Below are 14,312 nucleotides of genomic sequence, written 5' to 3'. Positions count from 1 at the left end.
CTATCACTAAGCTATAATCCCAGTCCCTAATGTTATAATTTTTTAATAACATTTTAAAGAAAAGTTTAAATAAAATTGTCAGGAAATGAGCACAGCTCATTGATGGAGTTATAGTAACAACAAATTTATTAACTTCCAAAGCTTCCAAGGTTTGGGTGGTAAGAAATAACGTATAATTTACTAGATAGGTTGCACAGTAGCAAACCTCTGGCTAAACACAATTCCTGGTATACAGTAGGCACTCAATAAACATTTACTAAATTGAATGCAAGTTTAAAGAGTGTTACTAAATAAGTTGGAGGGACAACAGACTACAATAGTAAGGAACATGGGCTTTAGAAACAGATCATCCACCAACTAGCTCTGTGACCACTGGGATATTGTGTGAGAACTGTTGTTTCAGTTTATTCTTCTGTAAAAGGAATATAATAATAAATGCATAACATGGTATAAAGACTAAATGAGATTATTTAGCACAGCACTTGGCATATACATTAGATCAAAGCTGCAGCTCTCCTTTTCTTATATATAAATGATTTCTTATTTTGGAACAAAAACTCATTTGTAAAGTTTCAAAATTGTTTGGCTCATTTGGGATATTAATCTCATTAGCATAGACAAAAAACTTTCCCATCAACTTGCAATATACATCATAATTTAACCCTGAAGGACTGACAGTTACCATCACGAACAAATGTTATTTTTAGAACTGTAGCTAATAAACAAGATATTTGGCAAATTTGAGAACAGATTATAAAACATGATTTATAAACATTTAGAGGAGTAAGAAATGGTAAGATCACTAAAATTTAATGAATTGGGTAAAACCAGCAAGTTGAGTATTATATCCTATGATTAATTTGTATTTAAAAGCCATAAACAGGTGCATAAATACAAACACACTGGTAAAAAAATATATAGAAGGCTATCAAATTGCTAACAAATACTATCTTAAGCAGGGAGAAGACAGTGTCTTTAAAAGGATTTTCACAGTTTTCTTTTTATGCCACTTAAATTATTTTCAGTAATTATGGATTAGGAAAATAAGATATTTTGAAAACTGTGTTTGTGTATGTGTATTGTGTGTGTATACACATGCACAGGCATGTTCATGGTGGATGTGGATGCTAGTGAGATGAAGGATAGTGCCAAAAGGGGACTAAGCAACCAAATGCAAAAAGCCTGTCACTGAAAGCTCTCAAGTGCCATGGCATGAGGCACCAATCACAATCCCACCCAGAATTATTTCCAAAAATTTGGATGAGAAAAATTTAAGGTATGCTTATGCAAGCTGCAGCTCACTGAAACTCTTAAGTTTAGCTTAGAAACTGAGACTGACTGAGAAGACATTCAACCTCTCTTTTTGACCTAGAAACAGAAAGTAAAAAAAAAAAAAAAAAAAAAACCAAGTAAATTTTTCTGAGCTGGATATAAAGTTCTAAGTTTACTATTAAAAAGAATTTGGCTGCCTCAAGAGCCTGGTGGAGAACATCCATTTGTTAGCAGGTTCTGGTTAAGCATCTGGGACCAGCTGTGGTCAGTCACAAGCTCACTGTGAGTTGAACATAATAAAGCTGCTAAAAACTCTAACACAGGCATAATAGTAAGTATAATGAAGATTAGTAGTTCTTGACCATTCTGGGGGCCAAATGTATCTGAGGAACAGTAAATTGGTGAAGGAGTGATCCTCATTAGATAGAAAGTGTAACCCCTCAGCCTCTCAGAAAATTATCAATCCCTTGTCTGAATCCAGATGTTTACAGTGCTGCTGTGCTGGGCACATCTTGAGTCTTAATTCCAGACAATTTTTGTGGTGCTAGGTATTAAACCCAGGGCCTTGTACCTACTAGGCAAATACTCCACCACTGAGCTACATCCCCAGTCCATGGACATGATATTTTGAGAGAGATTCTAATACTGGAATAAAATCAGAACAGAGCAAAGGCAGTTGTAAGAGGTCCAGACACAATATCAGCAAAGGAATATTTGGTGGGAAAAAGACTCCTCTAAACTAGTAAACCATATCTTTCTCTATAATACCTCAACCTGTCTCCCCTTGCTACTATAGCATATAGCATGTGATTCCAGTTGTTTCTTCCCATCCATACCTTATTCACCAACTACAAGTCATGGGAGGGCAGAGACTGATTCCAATTTATCCTTTCATTCTCATCCCTAAGTGCAGTCCCTGGCAGATAGCTGGTGCTTAGCTATTGTTCTATGCCAATAGAGCAGAGCTGTCAAAATCCAACGTGCACTGACTAGAATTCTTACTTAGCTAACTGCGTGACCCAGGGCAAGTTCCCTAATTTCTCTTTGCCTTCATTTCTTCATCTTTAAAGTGAAGATCATAATACAAGTATGCTTCAGAGGACAGTTGTAAGATCAAAGAGTTAAACACAGAAAGTGCTCAGCAGAAGACTGCCTGGAATTCAGGAGTCGGTCAATAAACGTGCCGACTACCCAGGGGATCTGCCTTCATTTTCTTGCTCTTATCTGTAAGCCTGCTTCCAGAAACCTACCCATTTCTTACCAGCTGTGGTCAGGTAAAGGGCTTATCCAATACTCTGAGTGAAGGACTAAAGGACAGTCCTGTGAGTAGATGATGACTGCTATGTTTCTCATGTCTTTAGTCCCTGAAACGTCTTTCACTTCTTTTGTCTTCTAACTCCTGCTCATCCTTCAGGACTCAGGATCCTGCAGGAATCTTTCAGTGACTATCACATCCCAACTTGCATTCATGTCCCTTTCATATGTTTCACAGCACTTATGCAATGTTTTAAAAGTCTTTTTATCTAAAAAATAAAACAAAAGTCTGTACATCTGCCTGTCCTCAGTGACAGAATGGACATGTCTTCATATCTTTAATTCTTAAAAACTGCCATAATGCTGACACAAAAGAGGCCTCAGTAAATACTTATGGAATGGACATTTGGCTAATAACCAAATAAGCAAACAAGTTCTGGTGTTCAGTTAGCTGGATACATAATAACTGGAATGTTGGCGAACAGCAAATTGACCAAAGTGTGCTTTTTATAGCTTGAGTACTTCATGCCATCCACAGTCACCCAGTATCCAGTGAAACAGCAACTACCGCTGAGGGTCTTCCCTACCCCTCCAAATCGGGAACAGGATAAGAGTGCACACATTAACCATGATGTGTTTCTGAAGAATCTTAGACTGAACATAAATCATAATTCAGATCTTTCATCATTATCTCGATAATTTCTAACATCAACCACAACATAAAAACTGCTAACAAAGGGGGAAAAACATTTCTAACACTCCTAAAACCAAGGTTCTGATATTTAACAATTATTCATTCATCTATTTAAAACTCATTTGAGCATTCATTACATGCTATGTAAAAATATAAACCTTTGGAAAAATTTTACATGTGTCTATTCAAAAGAGTTTAAAAAAATAAACACAATTGCATCCTCCAGGACCCTCTGTAAAAACATTAGCAAACGTAACTGAATCCTAACAAGTGGCTGTACTTTGTGCTGTTTCAGTTACCCTAAAAAAAGGGGACGTTAGCAATTGTTTACCTGTCCTCATGACTTCCAGTCCGAACATCCTTCATGGCAGCAAATCCACAAGGCACTCTAGCATACTTATTTAAATTTTCAATAAGTGTTTTCCCTACTTCAAGGTAGTAAGGATCTCCTGTAGCCTATAAAAAAGGGGAATATATGTATACATATATATAGCTTATATATTACCCATTCATTTAGCAAATATTTATTGAGTACCTCCTAGGTGCCAGGCACTGGAACGCTTGTTACACAGAACCTAGATCTGACAATAAACCATGGATCTGCCTCATAGAATTTCTTAAACAACTGAAAAGTTGCTCAGTTGTAAACCGTAGCATTTAGGTTAAATTTCTAATGCCACAAAAAGTTTCCAGAGATATATTTCAATAACTCTATGGGCTAGAAGAATACAAACTGTGATGTATACAACTATTATAACATTAAATACCAATTTCTATTATAAAAGAGAATGGGTTAAAAACCAAAGAAAGGTAAAATATCTTACTTTATATAAGAAGTAGGTACTTTCTGCAAATTCTGGTCTTAAAGGATGTTGAGCCCAATGTACCCTGAAATCTGTAGTAAATGCCTGTAAAAAGACAACATAAAATGTGATTAAAAGAATGGACAAGTAGTTCTAGAATATAAAGTGGCATATATTAACAGATAAAAGTAATTGAAATATCAATCATATATTTTCATCTATAAAACATCATTTTTCACTGCTAAAATCAATTTATTTTTGCCCAGGCTACTCCAATTAAATGGATTACTTTGAAAACAGTCATTTGAGCACTTAAGAAATCAAGAAAACTCAGTAATAAAGTGACAATCAGTAATTCCAATACATAGAACCTGATGGTTTACATCGTGTTTTCTTTTTTCCTTTTTCCCCCCACCATTTCCTCTTAATTATTACTTATCTAGTTCTCATATTTCCTTTTAAATTTCTTCAGTTGATAAATAAAAATCATATGTGGTGCACAATATGATGTTTTGATATACAAGGTGGAATGGCTAAATTAAACATTACCTAAACATCAATATTTCTGTAATGAGAAATGTTTAAAATCTACTTTCATAGCTATTTTCAAGTAAGTATATTTTTATTTCAGCATTATTTTAGTATATATTTTCTAACAACCTCAAATCATTTGTGGAAGAGGACAAGGGAATTAATTAAAAATAAATATTACTCTATTTGAAATTTATTCAGTAACAGAGACAACTGGTTAAAAAAGAAAAAGGAAAGGAAAAAAAGAAAAAGGAAAGGAAACCAAATTTTTTAATAGGAACCAAATAAAAATTTCACATGTGACAGACATATTTGCTGAAACCTCATTTTATTCTTCATGAATATGAACTTTCTCCATTGCCAAGTCCTACTCACCTGAAGGCTAATAAAACTATACTCTCTAAAACATATCAGGAAGCATTCTAAGTTGGAGGAATGCTGAGATCTCTCACAGAGGGTAAATAATAAGGGACACAACACGGACATACATTTGGAAATTTGTAAAGGTACAGTTCTGGAAAGCCAAAAGCATGCTATTAAAATCTTGTCATATAGATCTAGTAAGAATGCTTATTACTAATAAAATGTTTAAAAAAAAAAAAGAGTAATTCATAGCAGGACAAAGGCCAGATATTCTCCAAATTTCCAGGAAGCATGTGTGACATTTAATGTATACATTTAATGTACACTTAATGTATACAGTCATCAAACAAGTCTCAGAAAATAAAAGATGACAGGATCTCCCTAGCAGGCAGGTATACACGAAAGTTGGAATAAGAAAACATTAGGGCTGGGGATACAGCTTAGTGGTACAGAGCCTAAGCATGTGTGAAACCCTGGGTTCAATCTCTAGCACCATGAGGAAAAAAAACTGACAATATTGCAGTGGCATGGGTTAGAAAAGGTTTAGAAACACTATGTTGGAATTTGTTTTTTCTTTCTTTCTTTTTTTTTTTTTTTTTTTTTTTTACAAAAAATGAATACAATAACAGCATTATTCTAAAATTAAGTAGCTTTTAATACATGAAGAAAACCAAAAACATATAATACTATATAAACAACAACAAAACCAAAAATTAATTAAAAAGAGCAAACATGTTTTGGAGATGCCATTTTCTTTAAATTAGCAATTTATAGTATATATGTAAATGAGAATTCCAAAGATTACTTGCTTACCTCTGGTAGAAAATTGTGTTTTTTAATCACCTGATATAGCATTTCATGAGTTTCAATAGCAGGTCTAATATCCCCCTTTAAAACCTAGAAGTCGAAAACCACAATATGACCTAATAAAATATGAGTTAATTTTATATATAACCATTATGTAAATGGAAATGTATATATTAAGACAACTTTGGAAAGTGACTATATTTTGTCATTCAATTTTAGAGATTATTAATTAAAATCATCTTATTTTAATATTAAGAAAATGTACTAGGAGGGGACAAGGGAGGAACGGCGGAATGAATCTGAACTTTCTTTTGCACATATGACTATATCATAGTGAATTTTCATCTATATGTATATCTACAATGCACTAATTTTTAAAAAATTATAAATAAATAGAAGAAAGATCAGGGGAGTAAAGGGAACGGGGGAGAGAGAAGGGCGAGAATGGAGGAAGTAATGGGGAATGATTGGGAGCAAATTATATTCCATGCTTGTATAATGTCAAAATGATCCCTTGTATTATGTACAACAATAATGAATTAAAAAAAAGAAAAAGGTACTCTCCATACCTGTAAGCCTGGAAAAAAGGCAAGCAAAGCATCCATCCAAGTCCGTGCATTCAGCATTGGTTTGTGGATATGCACATCAAGTAGAAGAGGGGGCTGGCTAATGTACCTCATTATGGCATCATAGTGCTAAGGGATTATAATAATGTGTTCATTAAAGTAGACTGAAAAAACACGGCCACTCCAAACATACTAAACAGTGCAGTGAAGAAATTAAGCCTGAATTTATGTTTATAAATAAATTTGCATCTGTTAATTGTGTAAATACTTGAATAACTTTAGATGGAAAATTTTCTAAAACATATAAGCTCCCTTATGTCCTTTAATTCAGATGCAGAATATTAAACACTGTATTTAATATGAGATTCCAAGGGGAATAAATCCAAATATCCCTACCTCCTTCGGGATCAGCCCGTGGTTAGTATGCCTGTGTGGCCCAATGATGCTCTTAGCTCCCCTTGGAATACAGTCATAGGCTTCTCTGTTAACAGATTTAGTTTTCTTTTGTGTCTAGGAAGTTTGGTGCCTTCTCAGCTACCTGGTGCACACGACTACTGAAGTTAACATATCTAATCACTGTTACCATTCTTATGGTCTCTATCTTTGCTTTTTATGCTCGTAGCATCTTTTTTTCTCTTCCTTTTGTCTTCTTAATATTTCTCAGTTTTCAAAACAGGACAAGCTGTGTTAATGAGCCAACAAGAAGTTATCTGTCCAAATTCACCTCAAGAAAATCTTATTGTAATCTAACAAAGAATATATGTGACAGCATTTTTAGAGCATTCAATCGATAATTTAGGTAGGCATATAATAGGTTATTTTGTTCTTGTTGTTACTTGCTAGCTTGTCTGTTGCTTACTAATCACTATGACCTGCCACATGTTAGGCACTCTTCTAATCACTTCATATAGATAAGCTTATTTAATCCTCACAATAACCCTATAAACAGTATTAATACTTGCATTTCATAAATGAGAAAAAAAGGCCAACAGGGTTATTTAACTTGCCCAAAGTGACAAAATTAACAGGCAGTACAATCAAGATTTAAAGTAGGATGGCTCACATATTTTAACCCTCTCTATCATATATCATACTGTCTCACATATGTAATGTGGGTGAACTGATGGGGTGGACAAAAAAAAAAGAAGAAAGGTAAAAGCTATGTTTAAAAGAACATAATGATATAGTCGATGAGTTTGCTATATTAATTTCAGTTTGCTTCACTTACAAAGGCAATGAAATTGAGCTCAACAATCACCCCACTTCCCCCAAATTATGCCTGTGGTACTGATTCAGTTTTGAGACTTACAGATCTGCTTCTGAAATGCATAGTCATTAGTTTCTCCAAATCCTGGTATATTTGGTATGATCAAGGACTAAGTCAAACTTTCAAGATTCAAGTAAAATTGGATTCCAAAGGCAAAAGCTAACTGTAACTTATTCCAATAACTGTCTTTCTTGCATGAAAGATTAGGTAAAACTCAAATCTACATATTTTATTACTTATTGGCAAATCTAGAAAATTTCATATAAAAGATTAAAAAATAAAACTGCTATGTAAATTAATTTTTGTAATGTACATAGCTTTTACACTGTCCCTGTCCAACATCATCAGGGAATGCTGACAAAAAACTACTACATTTAAAAACAAATTACTTTTTAGATTGTAACTCAGGCAATCGAGTTTCTATCAAAATCGGAACTCAAGTGAATTGGCTATAAAATTAATACAAAATTGGATCAACTTACTGTATTAAATCTTTCCAGAAAACTGTCATCTCCAAGCAAGACATAGGCTTTCAACAGATACTCATAATATGAATCAATCCCTGCTCCAACTCCACTATCTATAGAAAATACATATAAATGATCCTTCATTAAACAAATCTTAAAAATTCTTTAGAGAGTACAAATGAGTGAACTAGTACATCAAGAATGAAAAATTACTCTAAATATGAAACTGTTTAAAGATTATACATTTACAGAAATATTAACCCTACTATATGAAAAATAGTTCCTTTGTTGATAATAGTTTTTTTTTAATCACTTTGCATAACTGGTTACAAAGGTCTTATGAAGATACTAAAAAAGATAAAATATATGGAAGATGGAAATAGAAGCAATAGTGATTTAGATAAGAGGAATTGCAAAGAGATAAAGATGAAAAGGATAAAATACCTAAAAAACTAAATATCAATTTTTAGCAATTAAAAGATTTTAAAATGAAAGAGCCCACATAATATAAAAAGGAGAGATATAGAGGAAAACCTACACCTAAAATTAAAGTAATTCTCTTAGAAATTTCTCTTTGTCTTTGATATTCATACTCCTCTACAAAGAAAGAGAAGACCACATATAAGGGCACTGAAATAAGAATGATATCATTTTTTTGGCAGGGTGATACCGGGGATGGAACCCAGGGCCCTGCACACACTAGGCAAATACTCAACCACTGAGCTACAGACTAAGCACTTGCTATCATATTTTAAAGACTGGTGTAAGAAGACAATAGAGTGCTCACTTCAGTAGTACATATACTAAAATTGAATGGTGAAGTGTTCCCTATTTTAAATAAACAATATTTCAGTTTTCCCAATTCTTTGTGTACACGTAGTGTTAAAGTGTTTCTAAGTGAAATAATAATAAACATTTCAATCCCAGTTTAAAAAAAAAAAGACAATAGAGCTATATTTTTTCAAAACTTCATTCAAACATAAAAGCACAATAAAGATATTATTAGCCCTAAGCCCTCAGCAGTTATTAAACACTACTGACAAGAGTTTGGGTTGAAACTTGGTATCTCCTTGGTATCTAGAGGAGACTGGCTTCAGGACTCCCTGTGGATACCAAATCCAAGGATGTCCAAGTACCTTATATAAAATGGTATGGTATTTACATACATACAACTTATGCCCCTCCTTCCATTTACTTTAGTCTTTAGATTACTTATAATACCTAACTGGATATAAATATTAAGAAAATGGTTGTTATAGTATATTGTTTAGGGAATGATGTCAAGAAAAAGAAGACTGTACATGCTTGATACAGATACAATTTTTTCCCCCAATATTTTCAATCCGTAATTGGTTGAATCTGTGAAGGCAGAACTCACAGATGAGGAAAGTTGACTCTACTTAAATAAGAAAAGGAACAAACTCAGATTTGATAGGGAGAGAAAGAGAAAGAGAGAACTCTAAGATTAAAAGAAAAAAAGAGACAAAGGGATGGAAGAACATACAACAATTTATGTTTTTAGGAGGTAGATACAGGTATCAATGAAAAACAAAAGGATTCAAATGAAACAGAAAAGGTGGAACACACTGAAATAACATTAATATAGTATAAAGAACTACAAATATATTAAAATATTAAAAGATTGTAAGTGGACTAAAATTAACAATTAAAAGACAAAGACAAAACGGATTTAAAGACATATAAATTTTACCAAAGGCACACTTAAAAGCATAAGCACATGCAAAGATTGAACATAAAAGGATGGAAAAATGCTACGCAAGATGAAGCTGATGCAGTTATAAAATATACTTTCAGAGAGAGTACTATTAGAAATGGACAGAGTCGCAACATAATGTCAAAATGTTCAACTAAGAAGAGACAGCAATTTTAAATGAATGCACTCAACAGTATACATAAAACAAAAACCAGAACTATAAAAAGAGCATCATTGGAAATTTCATCTACTTTTCTTAACTATTAATAGATCAAGCAAACAGAAGATCCCCAGGACCTATATGATATTATTAATAATTGAGCAAACATATGTACATAGGATTCTAATCTGACAATTGGAAAAATTACAATTTTTCTTAAGCATAGATGGAACATTTATAAAAACTGACTATTTTTTGGGCCAAAATGAACACTTCAACAAATTTCAAAGGATAGGTGTCACACAGACCATAAACATCATACGCATAGCATACAGATCACTGAATTGTAAAATTATAACTTTTTTAATCTCCTCATATTTGTAAAGTGGAAAACACTGCTAAAAATTCTAAGAAAGGAGAAATCTGTGAGAACTAGTTTTACCTCACATTACAAACACAATTCAACTCTAGATGGCTTAATAATTTCAATATCAATAACAAAACTTAAAAAGATATTGAAATATCTTATGGACCTCTGATTAGTAAGGGATTCCTAAACAAGACAAAAAAGTATTGATCACAAGAGCACAGACTGATAAATTCAACTGCATTAAAAATATAAAAGAACTTAAAGTCAAAGGGTGAGTCATAAACTGGAAGAAGATACATGTGATACATACAACTGACAAAGAATTAGTATTAATATATAAAGACTTTTTACAAGTAATTTTTAAAAAGTCACATGAACCCAATAGCAAATGGAAAAAATACAAAAACATATAATTAAAAAAATAAGGAAACATACATGACTAATAAATGAAGAAGTATTCAACATCATTAGTGATCAAGAAAATAAAAACCAAACCATAATAGGATGTTATTTAGAAACTCATTTGTTTGGCAAATACTTTAACAATATACAATGTTGGAGAGGATGTCAACCCACAAGTGCTCTTACAGTATAAAATTATGAAATAACTTAGGAAAACAATTGGACATTATCTCCTGAAGTTGAACATTATTAACTTATCCTCCGACTTAAAAATTCCACTCCCTGTACATAGCCAAGAGAAACTCATAGACATGTACAACTGGAGAAAATTACAAAAATATTCACAACACTATTGTTCACAATAGTAAAATTCTACAAATGCCCATGATGGATTTATTAATTCCATAAAATATCAAACAGTAATTAAAAAATTAATTATAACTCTATGCAACAATATGCACGAGTCTGAGTAATGTGTTAAGTAAAAAAGTCTCAAAGGGGACATCAAATGTGATACCCTTTAATAAAAATTTAAAATAAAACAAAATACATATTTTTAAGAATATGTATAGATACAATACAATTTTATTAAAAGGAAAGTAAGAGAACAATCAATGTAGAGTTGACAATTACTTTGGGTGGGAGGAGGCAAAGGTGTGGAGTTACAAAGGTGGGGAGAATCAAGGACCATGCACACTAGTATATTATCAAGTAGGTTGCTGTTGCAAAGGCTCATTAGTGGGCACTCCTTATAATAAAATGATTAAATAAAATGGGTCATGTATGGACCAATGAAAGAGAGTCATGTCATAAGTCAAAGATTAAGAACAATTCAAAATTAATTATGATTAATTTACTCATGAGGTCCAAAGTGGGTTTAAAAGCAAAAAAAAAAAAAAAAGGGAAAAAAATGCAGAATTTTGAAGCCAGTATTCAGATTTATTTCAGGAACCATTTAGACAAAACTTAGGAAAACTTTTATGTTACTAAAAAGATACAATAGTTTTATTTTACTATGTTCAAATAAACAATTATATAACACAATTTATTTATTTAAATATAGAAAATTGTTTTTTATTTTATACAGAAACAAGATATGCCCCATGGAACAGAGAGAACTATATAAAAAAGATAATCTCATAAGGAATATTCTAGTATATTTCCATTCTTTGATGACTGCTTTTATCGGGGCATTTTTTCATTTAACTTTATTTTCTTATTGGTGTATCTCATCTACACAGAATGATGGGTTTCACTGTGACATATCAGCACATACATAAAAACACAAGTTGGTTAATTTCACTACCAAATACACCCCTACTTTTCCCTCCCCCTGCCACCACCCTAGTGGTCATCCATGTACTTCCACGGGCTGTTTTATAAACATAAAATTATATTCTTTATACAATTACATCCTGTGTGCCCACAGAGCATTGCTATGTTTCTTTCCTTACTTCCAATCCATTTTAATAACTTAATACTCCCACGTTCATGTAAAATAATTGTTAGCTATTCTTTATTAGTGGTTATTTACAGTTTTCCAGTATTACATGTAACTATACAATGAACACCTTTGGGAACAAACAATTTTCCATAGATTGTATTATGCTAAATTAAAGAAGTAAAATTATTAATCAAAGAAACTAACATCACATTAATGAGCACTTCATAGTAAATGTAGCATGACAGGCACTATTCTAAATGCTTTATACTAACCATTTAGTCCTCACGATCAATCTATAAAGTGCTATTATTATCCCCATTTTACAGATATGGGGATGTTAATATGGAGAGGCACACAGAAGTTAAATAACTTGCCTAAGATTACACAGTCTCAATTCCAATAATATCTATGCTCTTAGCTACACTTAACGCTCTTATGCTACACTTTATTTCCAGGGGTAGGGAAAAAACCCTATGAAGGATTAATAATAACATTAAATATACCTTGACATAAGATGGCTGGGGTACCCGGATCCTGTAGTCCTCAAACAAATTAATTCTAGTGTTTCACCTATACCCTATACCTACAATATAATACCCATTAAGGCATGAAACAGAATATTATCCAAAGATTATTTGAAAAAATTAAATCCTTTATTTCTCAACCATTCTGAGGACATGAAACTTTGATTTTTAAAAGCCCAGGTTACGTACCTTTCCGCACCCAATCTCCAGTATGAATGTTGATAGTCACACCCACTAAATTACTACTTCGCTGTCTTTTTTCCCAGAGAAAATCAAGAGCTTTTCTTGCATATTCCTAAAATTTAAAAAGGAAAGCAAACTTGAAGAACTGCATGCCTTTGGAAAAAAGGAAACAAACAAAAATCAAAGACCCACAGGATATTTTAAGAATTAAGTAAAATTCCTAAGCTAACCATTTATAATATAAACTTCTTTAAAGTCATATCTTGGCTCTTTTTCAGTCAGTCTAGATAAGGACTCTGAAAATGCTATTTAGTGGCAGTGATCTCACTTTGAGATCATCCATTTTCATCTATTCTTGTAGTACACTTTCCCAATACACACGTATCATTAAATTATATTAACTGCCAGCATATTAAATGCACCTGTTAATTTCTGTCACTTAAGTGATCTAAGGAGTATCTAACCTCCTTAGATACTCTACTGAAAGAGAACTTCAAAGTTGGAATGCTGTCTTTGAAATAGTCATTTCAGAACTTCATTCTTTTTGGGGGGCAAGGGAGTACTGGGGACTGAAACCAGGGGTGCTCTACCACTGAACTACATCTCTGGTTCTTTTTATTTTGAGACAGGGTCTTGCCAAGTTGCCCAGGCTGGGCCCAACTTGAGATCCTCCTGCCTCTGCCTGGAATAGAGGTATGCACCATGGTACTCTGCTAGATCCTACCTTAAATGACACATAACATGGTTAGTAAAAAGTCAGTAAATCAACTAGGCTTCTGAATATTTGATATTACCAAACTTATAACCTGATGATAACTTTTTCTTTTTTTCATTAATTTTTACCTATTGAACATGAAAATTAAAATGATTTCTAATTAAATTCTTGACTTGGGATAAAAATATGTTAGAAAATATAAAAGCAGAGGGCATGTATAGGGAATAAATTTCAGAGCACAAGCCTATTTAGCATAACAGAAGTACCACTATAAAAGAAAAAAAGTATGAAACAAATCTGCCACTTTGAACAGAGTGCAAAATAGTTTTAATTCTTGACTTAACCTATTTATGTTGATTTTTTTTCAAACAAAGCAGATTATAACTTTGGTAGAATTTCAGAGTCAAAAAAATCTTATTTCCCTATTCTTATTTTATAGCAAAAAAAAAAAAAGAAAGAAAGAAAAAGAAAAGAAAAATGTAGACCCAGTGACATCAAACTTAACCCAAGTTTAAAACTGAGTTCAAGGACCACTAATACAAGAATTCAGACCTCTGTATGTGTTAGACCAAGTTTGGCAAACTTTTTCTGACAAGGGCTTGACAGTAAATATTTCAGGCATTTTAGGTTATGTTGTCAGTGGTCACAATTCTCAACTCTGTTACTATAGCACAAAGCAATCATAGGTAAAAATAATTGATTATGAGTGTATTCTAATAAAACTTTTTTTTTTTAATACAAAAATAGGCAGGAGGGTTGGGCAGGTAGCTCAGTGG

At 32.6% G+C, this 14,312-nt stretch overlaps 1 protein-coding gene across 8 annotated transcripts in view; it reads right to left on the bottom strand.

The window, feature by feature from the left end:
- Edem3 (ER degradation enhancing alpha-mannosidase like protein 3) overlaps positions 1-14,312 on the bottom strand; it is a 66,671-nt gene that overhangs the window by 20,664 nt on the left and 31,695 nt on the right. For all 8 annotated transcript variants that reach the window (XM_047521209.1, XM_047521211.1, XM_047521213.1 and 5 more), the window contains 6 exons: positions 12,828-12,933; positions 8,040-8,137; positions 6,294-6,419; positions 5,731-5,814; positions 4,045-4,128; positions 3,552-3,676 (listed from right to left, as the gene is read on the bottom strand). In XM_047521209.1, the coding sequence (XP_047377165.1) occupies positions 3,552-3,676; positions 4,045-4,128; positions 5,731-5,814; positions 6,294-6,419; positions 8,040-8,137; positions 12,828-12,933 (623 nt within the window). The remainder of the gene's footprint in view (positions 1-3,551; positions 3,677-4,044; positions 4,129-5,730; positions 5,815-6,293; positions 6,420-8,039; positions 8,138-12,827; positions 12,934-14,312) is intronic.

The sequence above is a fragment of the Sciurus carolinensis genome, chromosome 12 (genome assembly GCF_902686445.1).
Source record: "Sciurus carolinensis chromosome 12, mSciCar1.2, whole genome shotgun sequence".
Classification (NCBI taxonomy): domain Eukaryota; kingdom Metazoa; phylum Chordata; class Mammalia; order Rodentia; family Sciuridae; genus Sciurus; species Sciurus carolinensis.
Note: the sequence above shows the minus strand (reverse complement) of the source record. Positions and strands in the feature narration are given on the sequence as shown.